The 16,566-nt window shown below is 39.2% G+C and overlaps 1 protein-coding gene across 2 annotated transcripts; it reads left to right on the forward strand.

The window, feature by feature from the left end:
- Positions 1-53: 53 nt before the first annotated feature.
- Positions 54-7,641, forward strand: LOC129422078 (uncharacterized). 2 transcript variants are annotated; one of them, XR_012373122.1, is made up of 3 exons: positions 54-208; positions 632-7,075; positions 7,500-7,641. XR_012373122.1 is itself a non-coding variant. In XM_073875770.1 (2 exons), exon 2 carries the CDS (start codon positions 778-780, stop codon positions 6,865-6,867), a length of 6,090 nt encoding a protein of 2,029 aa, XP_073731871.1. In that variant the 5' UTR covers positions 54-208; positions 632-777; the 3' UTR covers positions 6,868-7,484. The 2 variants fall into 2 exon arrangements, 1 of the variants encoding a protein (XP_073731871.1); XM_073875770.1 differs by lacking the exon at positions 7,500-7,641 and having other exon boundaries at positions 632-7,484.
- Positions 7,642-16,566: the final 8,925 nt, after the last annotated feature.

The following is a 16,566-nucleotide window of genomic DNA, read 5'->3' on the forward strand; positions in this document are numbered from 1 at the left end:
AACAATTAAACCACTGAGTTGGTGTGTCCAAGCTATAGAATACAGCTTTACTGTGAGAAAGCCCTAACCACGCCCCCTTGCGTAGTACGTCATGCACGCATTGGAGACATGTTCAGACATGCAGACTCGGCAACTGAGAGTGAAAGGAGGCTAACGGGATGGTTTATGCATATTTGTATATGTTTTTCCCGTGTGTATTTGATTACGGGTGAGTTTATATGTGTAATTTGACTTGTTATTAATGTTGCTGTTCTTATATCGGTCATATTGCATATTATTCATTGTCCATGTGATCGCCTGTTAAACTGGGTCACAAACAGAAACCGAAACTAACGGTTTTCATCCATATTAAGCTTTAAGTTGCAAATATAATTGTATGACCTACCTCACGCGGTTTATACAGTGTTGTTAAGTTGTTTACATTGATTATTTAATTATGACCGTCAATATATGCAATGATCACACAGTTTGTTTGTGATTGTTTGTTTAAAGTATTAGTAATATGTACAACGCACAATGGCAATGTTTATATATATATATACATATGTGTATATTTTATTTATTAATGTTACATTGTGTATCTACTGATATATTTACATTATTTATTTGTTTCTCTTCTGTTTTATTATAGACCATGTGTGAATAAACATATACAGATCTTCATTTGATTCAAAAGCTGAACTATGCCTCATTATTCCGTTTCTCTAACCGGAAACATCCACATCCATCTTGAGTGCATTTTCACATGAACCCACTGAGCGTCCTAAACGCTCGTATATGGTCCTTCGAGCCGGATGCATAAAGATGGATCATGAATCTCAAAGTGCAACTGAGCCTGATGTACGTCCTCGCCCTCCAAGAGAGAGACATCTTCCTGCCCATCTGGCTGATTATGAAGTTCAGCTTCCATATAATCTACATTCAGAGCCACCTCCTGCTGATGCATCTTCACAAAGAGCCTCCAGACAATCCAGACATGCGTCTAGATCCATTTCTACCGGTACTGTATCCAGTTCATCCAGATCTCATCGTAGTGCACGACGCAGATCTCCAAGACATGGACTCTCAAATCTTCATGCTGCTATGTTGGAAGCAAGACTAAAGTCTTTGGACTTGGAAGAACTTCAACGCCAGATTGAAGAGGACGCCATAGTAGATAAAGAGTGTGAGAGACTTGATGCTCAGGCTAGAGATGCACAGTTAAAACAGGAACAAGCCAATAAAGCTAGAGAGTTGTTGGCTAAGCAAGTAGAGACCAGACGGCGTCTGAAAAAGGTACAAAATGAGCTTGAGGCTGCTAAATATGTTTGTGTACTTCTTAAACAGGAACCTCAAGATGTTGATGTTACTAATGTACAGTCAAGTCTAACCACTGATCCCCTGTCAGAGGTAAGCACTCAACAGAATAGAGTTGCTGTTAATGATGACTACATGACATCTACTCATGTAATGCCTAGCCATACCTCTCGTCATGTTAACTTTGCTCCTGTGTCATCAGTAATTGCTCCCTCTGTATTATCTGCTGTACACAGTACTGATCCAGTATCTGAATTATCATTCAGTTCTGTCACCTCAGTTGCCGAGGTAACCCACTGCAACACCGTTACATGGTCATCGACTCCGCTAACTAAGACACAGTCTTATGTAATGCCTAAGTCAGAGTATGGTGTTCCTTTACCCTCTAACCCTACAGTGGCCAGGCCACATCATTATTCAGACACCTCTGTCACCTATAGTCAGACACAGGCTATAGCTCCACTTACCAGTCCTGTAGCTTCAGGGGTTGCCTTTCATAGTCCATCCTATACAGACATGAATGGTATCCCTCAGTTAACACCAGGAACATTGTATAATACACCTCGAGGTCAAGCTGTATTGTTCCCTACGCCTGTCCAGTCACCTGGTATGGAAATGTTAGCTGCCTCAGCTTATGGTATCCCAAAGCCTGCTATTCCATACTTCGATACAGGTCAGGAAAGTGACTTCGCACTACTGAAAATGGCCTTAGACAATGTAATGAATAACCAACTGCATCTGAGTGAACATTACAAATATCAGGTCCTCTTAAGTCACCTAAAACTGCCTAGTGCTCTTCAATTGGCCAAAGCATACATGCACGATCCCAGGCCATACACCACTGCTTTACAGGCGTTGCAGGATAAATATGGACAACCCCGCCAACTGGTTCAGTCTGAGTTAGGTATCATATTGAATACATCAGCTGTAAAGTTTGGTGATGCAGAAGCCTTTGATGCATTCTCCCTATCCATCCAATCGTTAGTTGGGATGCTCAGAACATTAGAGGGCCCAAACGGGTATGAGTTGCGCTGTGGCTCTCATGTTGATCGGTTACTAAGCAAGATGCCACCGTCATATCGCGATGGATTCGTAGAGTTCTGCTTCAGTCGAGGTATCTTGCAAACTGGTACAGACCGCACGTATACATTACCTGATCTATCTGAATGGCTGCAAATGAAGTCACAGGCCAAGCGCATCTCCAATAAAGCAGCTACACTGTATCAAACTGACACAGCCAGACCAGTTAAGAAAGATCAGCAAAGAGCAATGCCATCTCGCCCAAAAGAGAGATCCACCTCTATCTTGTATTCAGCTAATGGCAGTTCAAGTGCACAGGGACAACAGAAATCTTACACTCCCTCTAAGATTCAGCCTTACTGCCCGTACTGTAACAACAAGGAACATTTCCTGAATGCGTGTCCCACATTCAAGACAATGAACACAGAGCAAATAACACAGTGGATATCCAAAGAAAAGCGCTGCTGGAAATGTGGTCGTAAGCACACTTCAGATAGCTGTACTCTGAAACGAACATGTTCAACCTGCAAAGAGTTACATCTGACCATCTTGCATGATGCAGCATTACAGATCCAACAGAGTGTGCTGTTAGTTAACGTTCCATCCCCCCAGGTCTATTTAGATCGGCCCAACCGCTCTCAAAAGGTAATGCTAAAGATAGTCAAGGTCTTACTGCACAACCAAGAGAAAGTCATGGAAACATACGCTGTATTGGATGACGGTTCAGAGCGTAGCATTGTACTTTCACAAGCCGTGAAACAATTGAACCTTACCACTGAGCCTGAAAAACTCACTCTACGCACGGTTCATCAGGATGTTGTTAACCTGCACGGAGCTACTGTTTCCCTACATGTGTCACCCTTAAATAAACCAGGCACGAAATATCTGATTGCCCATGCTTTCACTGCAGATAACCTGAGACTTTCCGAGCATACTTACCCAGTGGTTTCTCTTCAACGCAAGTATGAGCATATTAGGTCTTTGCCATTACCCTTGATTGACCGAGCACAACCTCTGTTGCTCATCGGGTCTGACATGCCTCATCTACTCAATCCAGTTCAGCCAGTGCGCATGGGACCTACAAGTGCACCGATTGCTATTTGTACCAAACTTGGTTGGACCCTCCAAGGCCCAGTGGGCTTTAATCAAACCACTCTTACCACCCAACAATGTTTCCACATATCCACAACCACATCGAATACGGAGTTATTCAAGAATGTGGAACGCCTCTGGCAAATCGATACACTGCCTTACATAAATGAGAAAACAGCCACTCGGTCCAAACAAGACCAATATGCTATCACTCTGCTCCAGACACATACCACAAGAGTAAACGTTAATGGAGTAATGCGATACGCCACACCTTTGCTCAGAAGATCTAACGCTAAGGTTCTAAAGGCCCCTAAAGAAGCAGTGATGGCAAACCTCAGAAGCACTGAGCGTAAACTTTCCAAAGATCCTAGGCGAGCGGAGTCTTACTGTTCAGAAATGATAAAACTGCAGCAATCTGGTTATGTGGCAGAGATATCAACACAAGAAGCTGAACAATCCATGGAGTCATGGTACATTCCTCACCACATGGTGACGCATAACAACAAGGACAGAATTGTTTTTAACTGTTCTTATTCATACCAAGGCCAAGCTCTAAATGACATCCTTCTGCCAGGGCCTGTTCTCGGTCCGTCTTTACTGGGTGTTTTGCTGAGGTTCCGTGAATATCCTGTGGCCATCAGTGGGGACGTGAAGGGCATGTTCCATCAGGTTCGCCTTTTACCCAGTGATAAGCCTATAACGCGCTTCCTGTGGAGAGACATGCAGAGGACAGAACAACCCAAGATCTACGAATGGCAAGTCTTACCATTCGGCACAACTTGCAGCCCATGCTGCGCCATATATGCACTCCAGGAAACTGCAAATAACCATCCTGATGTTGAACCAGTTCTGGCGAGAACAGTCAAAGATTCTTTTTATGTAGACAACTGTCTTCATAGCCTTCCAACTGTTGCTGAAGCTAGAGCACTGGTAGACGATCTACGACAACTTCTACTCACCTGTGGGTTCGAACTGCGTCAATGGGCCAGTAACAGACCAGAAGTTATCCAGCATCTTCCCTCTGATGCAAGGTCACCAAATAGTGAACTCTGGTTATCACAGAAGAGTACTGACCTTTTAGAAGGTACACTTGGACTACTTTGGAACTGCCTCAGCGACTCATTCAGTTACAAACCCAGCCAATTTAGTTGCCTTGAACCAACTTTGAGAAACATCTACAAAGTTTTGGCATCTCAGTATGACCCCCTGGGTTACTTAATCCCATTCACAACCCGAGCTAAAGTGCTGATTCAGGATCTGTGGAAGGACAATGTCGGGTGGGATGATCTAATCAAATCCGATCACTTATTCACCAGATGGCAGGACTGGCAACATGAGCTCCAAAGTTTAAATCAGATTGCAATCCCACGATGCTACACATCATTTGAGGATCCTGGAGATATTCTCAGTCGAGATCTACACATATTTTGTGACGCATCTGAAAGGGCTTATGGCTCAGTAGCCTACATGCGAACAGAGAACAACGATGGACATGTACATGTCTCATTTGTATTGGCCCGTTCACGAGTTGCCCCTCGGAAGCAAATGACGATTCCGCGACTGGAATTGAGTGCAGCACTTATAGGAGCACAGGTTGCCAAACTTCTACAAACTGAACTAACTCTCAACATTGATCATGTTACCCTCTGGTCAGACTCATCTACCGTTCTACAGTGGCTGAAATCGGATTCATGCAGATACAAAGTCTTTGTCGGAACCCGGGTTGCAGAAATACAGTCACTCACTGATATTGATATCTGGAGGTATGTTAATTCAGGGAACAACCCAGCTGATGTCATAACACGTGGCCAATCACTTAAGGATTTAATCCTTCCTTGTCGCTGGAGTAATGGACCAGATTTCTTACACCAGCCAGAGTCATGCTGGCCCTCTTTACCGGCAGTTGAAACTGAACCAGAATCAGAGTTGAAGAAGTCTGCAATTTGCCTTAATGTATGCACCAGTTCAGACATTGCCCTACCTGATATCAGTCAGTATACTACCTGGACTGAATTATTAAAGGCAACAGCGACCTCCCTTCATGGGGCGGCTACCTCTTCCACACAACCAACAGATGATTCGTTAAACTTCATCTCAGCAGAGAGGCTCCTCTTACAACAGGCTCAGAAAGATTCCTTCCCAGAGGAATTTAAGGCTCTTGCTTCAGACCGACCATTACCATCCAACAGTAGATTGGCATCACTATCACCCGAGTTTGATAAGATCAGTGGACTTATCAGGGTTGGCGGGAGACTACGACATGCCAAAGATATGGAATTGGACGCCATACACCCTATCGTGCTTGATCCACAGCACAGCCTAACCAAGCTTCTAATTAAGGATTATGATGCCTCCCTTTTACATCCTGGGCCAGCAAGAGTCTTTGCTGAACTAAGACGACGTTATTGGATTCTACGGGGAAGGGAGTCTATTAAGAGACATCAATACACATGCATTGACTGTCAAAAATGGCGTGCCAAGCCTAACATTCCCAAAATGGCCGACCTTCCACCAGCACGCTTACGTCTGTACAAGCCCCCCTTCTATTCCACTGGAATGGATTGCTTTGGTCCATTCACGGTGAAGATTGGCCGAAGAAATGAGAAAAGATGGGGAATAGTGTTTAAATGTCTGACAACCCGTTGTCTACATCTTGATCTGTTAGAAAGCATTGACACAGATGCATTCCTAATGTCTCTTAGAAGATTCATAGCTCGAAGAGGGAAACCATTCGAGCTTCTCTCTGATAATGGTACCAATTTTGTTGGAGGAGACACTGAGATGAGAACAGCCTATGAAGCCATGACGCCTGATCTGAAGCAACAACTTGCTGAACAACAGATTTCATTCAGATTCAATCCACCTAGTGCCCCTCATTTTGGGGGAGCATGGGAACGGGAAGTGAAGTCAGTAAAGCAGGCCCTAAAAGTAGTACTGAAGGACCAAACAGTGTCTGAGACTGTACTCCGTACCATTCTCACTGAGGCAGAGGGCATCTTGAATGCTAAACCATTGGGATACACATCCTCAGATGTGGCAGATCCTGACCCTATTACACCTAACATCCTGCTAATGGGTCGTCATGATTCGTCACTTCCACAAGTACTCTATGATTCAAGTAATCTTTTGGGAACTAGAAGATGGAAACATAGTCAAGTACTTGTTGACCATTTCTGGGCTAGGTTTATCCGTTATTACCTCCCGAATCTGCAAGAAAGACAAAAGTGGCGTAAAGAGGGAGGAGAAATTAGTGTGGACCAAGTGGTACTGATAGTGGATCCACAACTGCCACGAGCATGTTGGCCAGTAGGAAGAGTGACCAAAACTTTCCCTGGACTTGATGGACGTATCAGAACAGTTGAAGTTCAGGTACACAATCGCACTTATGTAAGACCTGTATCCCGTATAGTATCACTCCCTAAACTCAATGAAGATGACACTATTGCCCCTACCAGTTAGTTAGGATTTCTCACTAATTCAAATGTTCTTATACACATTTGGGGGCGGCTGTGTGAGAAAGCCCTAACCACGCCCCCTTGCGTAGTACGTCATGCACGCATTGGAGACATGTTCAGACATGCAGACTCGGCAACTGAGAGTGAAAGGAGGCTAACGGGATGGTTTATGCATATTTGTATATGTTTTTCCCGTGTGTATTTGATTACGGGTGAGTTTATATGTGTAATTTGACTTGTTATTAATGTTGCTGTTCTTATATCGGTCATATTGCATATTATTCATTGTCCATGTGATCGCCTGTTAAACTGGGTCACAAACAGAAACCGAAACTAACGGTTTTCATCCATATTAAGCTTTAAGTTGCAAATATAATTGTATGACCTACCTCACGCGGTTTATACAGTGTTGTTAAGTTGTTTACATTGATTATTTAATTATGACCGTCAATATATGCAATGATCACACAGTTTGTTTGTGATTGTTTGTTTAAAGTATTAGTAATATGTACAACGCACAATGGCAATGTTTATATATATATATATACATATGTGTATATTTTATTTATTAATGTTACATTGTGTATCTACTGATATATTTACATTATTTATTTGTTTCTCTTCTGTTTATTATAGACCATGTGTGAATAAACATATACAGATCTTCATTTGATTCAAAAGCTGAACTATGCCTCATTATTCCGTTTCTCTAACCGGAAACATCCACATCCATCTTGAGTGCATTTTCACATGAACCCACTGAGCGTCCTAAACGCTCGTATATTTACAGCTATAAACATTGATATCCAGCAATTACCAAAAGTGTAGAAATGATAACAGAGAGCACAAATAACTGAAATACAATGTATAGTATGAAAATCACAAAACTTAAGTGAGAAAAAAAGTTAAGACAAAAAACCAATGCACATGGGATTTGAACCCATGAACTCAGGTTCTCATAGCACAGCACTAACCGCATGCGCCACTGAGGAATTATGGGTTGAAAGGCTGGGGAAAAGAGACTTCAAAACTGCAAACATTGACATGCCAATCACTGAAAGGGCAGAAATAACACAACAAAGCAAAAATAAACAGAAATACAAAGTGTAGGGCAATCAGATAACTTAAATGGCACTGAATTTGTGAAGAACATTTTGTACAATAATGAACAACATGGGCAAATTTTGTCAGATTCTTTTTAATATGACAAAGGGACAGCATGACAGGCACGGTCCGCTTTACAGAGGTATTTCTCAAAAATTTGACACTCAGCAGAAAAATCTGTTCAATCACGTCTGTGCGGATTGCTCCAAACATTATACAAGCAGAACCTGGCATAAAATAAAAGGAGTAGCGAAAAAATCATTTACCATATGCCTTACAATAACACATGAACAGAATGATGGAAAATGACAAACAAGGTATTGTTGCGATCGGCAAAAACCAGTAAATAAAATTTCACAAAGAAAATGTATATCAGACAAAGTATTCTGAAGATATAAGCAGTTCTATAAGAAATGTTATAGTTTATAACCCCTAGGTGGCGCTGTACTCTGACTTCCCAGGTACCTTCAGGACATCATGCCGAAGCTCCCTGACTATTTTTGCACGAATATGTCCAATAGTTCAAAAGATATAACAATTTATGATCAATTTCAAAATGGCAGACAGGTGGTGTGGTCAAACCCGACATAATACATATGGACAGATTCGGCATGAGCCAAGGAATCCGTAAACACCAACATCATAATTTTCTGACAAACAATTCAGTAGTTATGGGCAAAAAAAGCAATTTTTCATATCTCATGACCCATAGGTGGCGCTGTCACCAAATTTTGCATGAACCCCAAGTTCATGGTCCACATGAAGTGTACCAAATTTCATTTCAATTGATCAAAGAATGACCGAGATACAGCTTCAGAACCATTTTTGCGTCAACCTCGTTAAGTTTGCGCATTTATTACTTTTGAACAAAGATAAATATCAAAATTCTGTTCGGTCATTTCTGTGCGGCTCACTCCAAAGTTCACCTGTGCCAAATTTCATAACAATTTAACTAAATTTGAAGGAGGAGTAGCGAATAAACCGAATACTGTACATTTCAAAATGGCCGCTACTGTAATGGGTGGAGTTTTCATGTAAGGTATTAAAAACAATAAGCATGAGGAGAGCAATCACGTGTACTAAGTAGAATTTTCATAGATCAAGCGGATCAGCAGTTATAACCATTTGAACATTGAATTTTTGCACTGCTGGTGGCGCTATAGAGTTAGTACTAGAGACCCCATTTTTGGTCACGTGACTTTTTAAGACCACCACTACAACTGTGCCAAATTTCATCATTTTCCTATGTACGGTTCATAGGGCTGCCATAGACGCCTATGGCTAAGAAGAAGAAGAAACAGCAGAATAATAATAATACTGACAATTCCAATAGGTGTCTCAGCACCTTCGGTGCTTGACCCCTAAAAAGAAAGAGTGAATGTCAAGAGTCAAGGACCCAACTAAAACAAACACTGATCACGATAATGGTGGTTTGTTGAAATTTCTATATTTTTTCAATATTAATGGAGGGTGCAAACCTGATATTGATTCAATGCAGTTAACATTGACAAATCAACTGTTTTTAACATTGTTTCAATGGTTTGCATGCTATCTGGGATGATATCACAAAACAAAGTTTTTCAAATAACTACCTTGATTCATAAACTTTTATTTTTGTATTTATTTGTATTGTTCATTTTATACTTGATATTCTCTGATTTACACATTTTGAGCTTTGTATTCAACGTTTTTATTGCATTACACTTGAAATGTCTGTACTTAAACTTAATAATAAAATAAAAAATAATTAAACAACAAATTATTACTTTAAAGATAAAAATGTCTCATGACACTATTAAAGTTAAACTAATTTTGTACTTTCATTTAAAGTACATACAAACTAAAAGTAATGTTATTTTTATAATAATGGTACAGCAAATGTTTTTGCTGTATAAAGGCATATACATGTTTGATCAAACACTGGCCATATAATTATTAAATACAGTTAAAACGGTTTAATAAACTTCTTTTAGATTACATAAATCAATTAAGCAAAACAAACACCATTTTATCAAAAATATATATATATATATATATATATATATATATATATATATATATATTTATTCAGTAGTGATTTTCAAAATTATGTTTTTAAACGTCTATTGAATTTGTCCTCAAAGGCTTGTGTTCTAAGTCAAAACTCATTCCTTCACCGAATCATACTGTAGTAGCAGTTCATTGAAGACCCCCTTCTTAACGAACCGCGCGAAGTCTGTAGCTTTGCAAATGACTGTGTATCTTTTGATATTCACAAAGTATAAAACAATGAGAGCACAGACATCGATTTAAATCTCCGACTCTTGATGTCTTCGATGCAAATGCAGTAACGTGTGTGTCAACAACAATTAAATAATTACCAAAGCTGATAGATGTCAAGCAAAGAGACCAACAAATTATATTGCACATGTATTACTCCGCCGCCTTCTTTCCGTCTAAAGGAAATGACGTGTAACTATGGTTATTGCTGATTGGCCAACGCAGTTTCCAGAAGGAAGCTCATTTGACCAATGAGAAACCTCTTACCACGCCCCTACCTCTCGGCACGCCCAGACCTCTTGCCACGCTCATTACTCCAAGCTGCAGCTACCCCTGTCTCGAAAATAACTCTGCAAGCAAGTTGTAGTTTTAGGTTTCAAACAGAGATGGTGATAGAGAGGCAAAAGTGAAAGATTGCAGCAGGAGTTATTGCACCCTTAATGCAATGTTTTATAAAAAAAAAAAACAGGTAAAACGCCTGTAAAAAATAAATACGGAAAAATCCTTCATATTACACAGTACTTTGTCCGTTTTGTTTATGGATTTTTTTTTAGAGTGTAGCATAAATCATTAAATCTGATTAGACCATTAGCATTGCGCTTAAAATTGACCAAAGCATTTCAATGTTTTTCCTATTTAAAACCTGACTCTTCTGTATTACATCCTAAACTAAGACCAGTCCAGTTTTAAAGGGACAAATATCAAAACTCTTTGGTCATTTTTGAGCGTGATGCTAATGGTTTAATCAGATTCAATGGATTGTGCTAAGCTATGCTAAAAGTGGTACCGTCAGACCAGGAGATCAGCTGAATAGATTCCAAAACAGTGAAACTCAAATGTTTAACTCTAGAGAAGCTGGAAAATGAGCATATTAAAAAAGTGGAATGTCCCTTAAAGGGTTGCTACATATGAAAGCCGAGTCTAACATCAGTTTTCAGGAATTCAACAAATGAAGGCATGGTGCAAGATGTTCCGCCATGTCTGGCTTCCAAGGGCGTTGGAGGAGCTTGACAGAGTTTGCCCAGGAGGGAACTTCTGGAGTGCGCAATACACTTGATGGAGTGTGCTTGCAACCTGAGTGGGTAAGGAATGCCAGGGCTTGGAATGCCAGGGCAATAGCATCCAATATTCAGTGGAACATCATCTGCTTGGATACAGCCTTACCCTTCTGATGGGCTCCGTAACAGACGAAGAGCTGCTCTGAGGTCCTAAAACTTTGGGTTCGGTTCACATATATCCACAAAGAGTGGACGGCTGAGAGCAAAGCTAGGTCTAGCTCTACCTCTGTGGGCAGCACTTGCAAATTTATTACCAGATCCATGAAGGGACTGATAGGAACCTTGGGCACGTAGGCCAAGGTCTTAGAATTCTAATGAGTCAGCCATCCCAAACCCTAGGCACGAATCATCAACCGAGAAAGTAAGTGTGTCCCCTACCCTCATTATTGAAGCCAATGCAACCAGGGGCCAAGTTTTTAAAGATAAAAACTTTAGCTCGACTGATTGGAAGGGCTTGAAAGATGTGGCCTGGAGTGCTTTCAGCACCATGGACAGGTCCCAAGAAATTTGGGAGGGAGGATGAGGTGGATTCAATCTACTCGCCTCTCTAAGAAACTGATGACCAGGTCGTGCCTACCCATCCACTTTCCTGCTATAGGATTATGGTGGGCGGTGGTTACAGCGACACAGATTTTAAAGGTGAAGGAAGACAGCCTTTGCTTCAACCCTATGCTACAGAAAGGAGAGCATGACGCTGATCAAGCATTCCCAGAGGTCTTCTGAACAAGAAAAACACCACTCGATGAACGGGTTACACTTCAGGCCATAAGCTCATCTCATAGGACTTGCTTCTCTTCCTCCAGGACTGGGGGAAACGTGTTTTTACATAGAACCTAATCGTGCGTTTACACCAACCACGGTAGAGGCGTGAAGCGCGAGTGATTTCAATGTTAAGTCAATGTGCAGACGCGTTGACGCACGTCAGGAGGTTCCGCGGCGCGAATTGAGCGTTGTGAGCGGTACGCGCGAATGGTGCTTTTGTGCATTTTGCGGTTCACGCGAATTTGCGGCTGACGCCCGAGTTTAAAAATTTGAACTTTGGCGGAATTTCGCGCCTCGTTGATCAATCAAGGGGCCTGCCTGCTGCTGCGGTGGCAGCCCCGCCCGGAGTCACTCACTCAAGCAGTCACTCGAATCTATATGCCACAAGTTGTTATTTCTATAGAGGAGACAGGAATAAAAAGGACCTCGCTTGGAAGAGTGTCATTAAGGACTTTGGGCAACCTGGTAAGTTGTAAATACACACTTCACTTTTGAGTCACGTGACGTTTATCGACCCGCGCCGTTTATTTTCCCCCTATAGTAAGGTTACCCAATACAAACTGGTAACTCTCTTGATAAATGTACAAGTAACATCAGTCATCTTGCAAACAGACACACAGCAGTTGCCCCTCCCACAAGAAGCGGATTTTGCCTCGGACACGCGTCAAATGCTTGCTTTTTCTGCACATTCTGGGAGGGGGCGAGGACTGGAGTTGAGAACCACTGTGTTAAGGGAGGGGCCACTCGGGTATTTGCAGCACAATCACCCCCCCCCCATGTTTTGCTAGCAGTTTCATTTTGTTTATATTTAGTTTATATTATGATTCTGCTCTTTTTTTTATTAAATTACTGTATATTTGTTGTATTATCTATCAACTTCATGTAAAGTGTGCTTGGGTTTTTGAAGGGGACTAAATAAATTAAACTATTGTTATTATTATTATTATTATTAACATCATATATATATAAATTATTTAGAGCATTGACAAAGAGCTTCATACAACTGGTTATGATTTTTTTCCCCCAATAACCATTCCCACCAAAATAATTAGACATACATAAATATTACTACAACAATACAGTTAACAATAAGTATAACAATAAGTAAAAAAAGAAAAAAGAGGGAAAAATTATAGATAAAGTTCAAGTTTGATTTGTCTGTGTTCTTTACATACATATAACTGAACAGCACTGATGGTCATAAACTATGAATTTTCTACAAGTGTAGTTATAGTGTTTAGTTAAGTATGTGATCATAGGTTGCCAGGGGTCATTGAATTTTTAGGCAGGTCCTTTCATTTAATACTTGATTTTGATCAGACTTGAGCTGTAAGTTTGTTTACAGTGTCTGATCACATTGATGTGGCTATTATGAGTCACTGTCAAAGCGCCACAAACTGGCAGCAGGAAAAATTACTTTGAAACAGTCCTTCTATATTTTCTCCTTCAGATGTATGTGCTCATCTATGCATTCATTGTTTTATGAGAGCCTAAATAGGTGTGGCACAAACACAATAGGCCAATTAATAGGATTGGCATTGTTTAAAAGGGTTTCTGGACAGATCAGAAAAAAGTTTTCTTGAGTTAATGAGGTAAAGTCCAGAAAACCATAAGAGAACTGTGTTTATACAGTCATTCTTTATTAAATTATAATAAATCCTGATCCAGACTGCATTAATAAATAAGAGATTTATCAATTAGCCTGCAGTCAGGAGAGGTTCAGGGCAGTGATTCAGGTGGACCCTTCATGACCCCATTAAACTGTCACACAAATGGATTTGCTTATGCAAATGTGAGGAATGTGCTATTGATTGTAGTCTGCATGTAGAGTTCAATGAAAACCCCCAGTAGGGCTTTTAATGCATGTTAGGTCTGTCTTTTACACGCAGTTAAGTAGTGGAAAAAATATCATCATTAAATTTTAAATATTGTATTAGTTTTAAATTTCATTTAGTTTTTCAATTACTTTTTAAATGCATTTACCCCCAACACTCCCTCAAAACCCTTTTAAAGTTTAAAATTAAGATATAATCCAGAAATGTCTTATTTTATATAAGTTTTATTTTTATAAACAAAAAAAGTTAGTTGGATTGTAATTTAACCTATGCTGGGTTTCAACCCAAAATGATGGGTTAAATATAAACATTTTCTGGGATAATTTAATGCAATGGCTGGGTTTGTCGATTTTTGTCCCAAAGCTTAGTTGAAAATAACCCAACTTTTTTTTTCTTTTTTTTTTGAGTGATAACATTTTTCAGATTGTTAGGTTTGTAGTCATCCCAAACTTACTGACTTACACAATATTGAAGCATTAAGTTTAGTTTTTGCACTAAATGAACAATTTAAATTAATGATCTTAATTCTAAGGTTAAGATAAACGCCAAAAACATTGACACCAGTGACAAATTCTCTTAAAAATGTAAATGGGAAAGTTCATGCAAAACTCAATCTCATTATGAAAAGTTACGTTTTTACCCCAAGTTTTTAACCATACTTTTATCTCAGATGTCAATATTTGCTGGTTTAAATATGGATGCAATGTTTCTGTTTACGTTTTTAAGGCATTTGTTTCATAGTTCAGTAAGTTTGAAGAGTCAACCCTTCATTTGTTGGTTATTATTGCTTTTGGTTTGTGCCTTTAAATTCACAGAATTCCTACAAAGTTGTATTCACATCAAAGTATGTTTTTCTCACATCCATAATGCATGTATGTTTGCCTTAGCTTAAACAAAAAACATGAGTATAGACTGATATTTTTCTGGTGTTTATATTTCAAGTTTTGACTGTAAATGTCACATCCATAACGCTTGAATTGCTCTAATGGTATAATATCAAACTACACTACTGAACAGATTTAACATTTATTTTTAATGTCATTGGGATTAACATTGTTACATTTAGATATGAATGAGATTGAGTTTTGCATGAACTTTCCCATTTACATTTTTAAGAGAATTTGTCACTGGTGTATTATGTTGTTAAATAAATGTAATTGTACTCATGAATAGATTGCAATGCACTAAATGGTATGTAATTAATTTGATTAAATCAATCCTTCATCTATTAAAAGCCCTTAAAAGAAGAGACTATTAGATAAGAAAAGAAGTGTAACATACAGAATTTGAAATAATAACATATCATGAACCTTAGCATTACATACTGATGGGCATACGATTGTAGCTAGATCATTATAACAAAAGCTATATTAAAAGAATTAAGAGGTAGTCAGCACCAACAGGGCGAAGAAACCAAAACTCCACACAGCAAAATCCCCGGTGTTAAATAAACACTGTGGGTGTATATATAATCCACTCCCAGATGGGTGTGTATAAAGACTGGTGTTAAAATGTAACACTGAAGCAGTGCTGAAGCCAACGAGACAACGAAGTGATGATCAAGACACCAACGGTGAACACCCGCTGGCCACTCCGCGTCAAACCAACCTTAAATTTAGAATTTTCCCTGTCTTTAATTTTTTATTTTGATGACTCTTTTTCTGGCTAAAGTAATACTCAAATAATGCAGAAAGACAAAATATTTAAATGTTATAGATGAAATCCCCACAGTTAAATAAACACTATCATCATCTCTGTTTGAAAACCAAAACCACAACTTGCTTGCAGAGTTACATGGATGATAAGTTTAACTTCGATACAACTGCTGTAAATCTGGTTAATAAAGTTAGTCACCATTGCTCCGATTAGTGTTTCCTTTAGTTGGGTACTTGGGTCTTGAAGTTTATTGTTAGTTTTTTTCTGCTCATTGTGGAAGTGTGTTAATTAATCACTTCTGTTAGAGCAGAGAAAGATGAGAGAAATGAAGTCTTAAACTGTTACTATGTTAATTATGATGAAAACATAAGTGTTGTGATTCAATGTTCTCATACAAAAAAAAATCACTGTATATAAGTGTATAAGTTTATATTTGGTCCACCCCATGAAATCCATATAGCCTCAAGAGTTAATGTTTTTCACCAAAATCTAATCTGTGCTTTCAGTCAGACAAACTGAGACATCAACAATCAGCCTATAAAACACAATCATGGTGACAATCAACAACAAAGCTTCATGCCGCAATGCATGCTGGGTACCAGGATTGTATAAAACTCATTCATAACTCCCATCATGCATTGTGACATGACAAAATTGTGCAAATTTCTTACCATTTACTGTCACCCTTGTTGAGATTTGTATCAGAAGTTATAAAGTCTCTCTTAAGCAAAAAAAAAATAAAAAAAAAAACTAAAGCATTACAGCAGTCTTACAGTACAGTGTCATTCATAGAGCATTTTTGTATTTGCATTGTTGTCTTTATCATTTATTTATGATCAAATGTTTTAATGATTGGTAAAGAATAAAATAAATAACCAATCTCAGATGCTATGAAAAGTTTTCCCTCTACATCAAGCAATGAACAAACATTCTTAATAAAACAATATAACAATTGCTAAAAGAGGAAAATTAGTTTAGTGAAGGTTAAAGGAAGAATGCCTAACTAAAGGAAACGTTAATCACAATAAT

Source organism: Misgurnus anguillicaudatus, chromosome 14 (genome assembly GCF_027580225.2).
Source record: "Misgurnus anguillicaudatus chromosome 14, ASM2758022v2, whole genome shotgun sequence".
Lineage (NCBI taxonomy): Eukaryota > Metazoa > Chordata > Actinopteri > Cypriniformes > Cobitidae > Misgurnus > Misgurnus anguillicaudatus.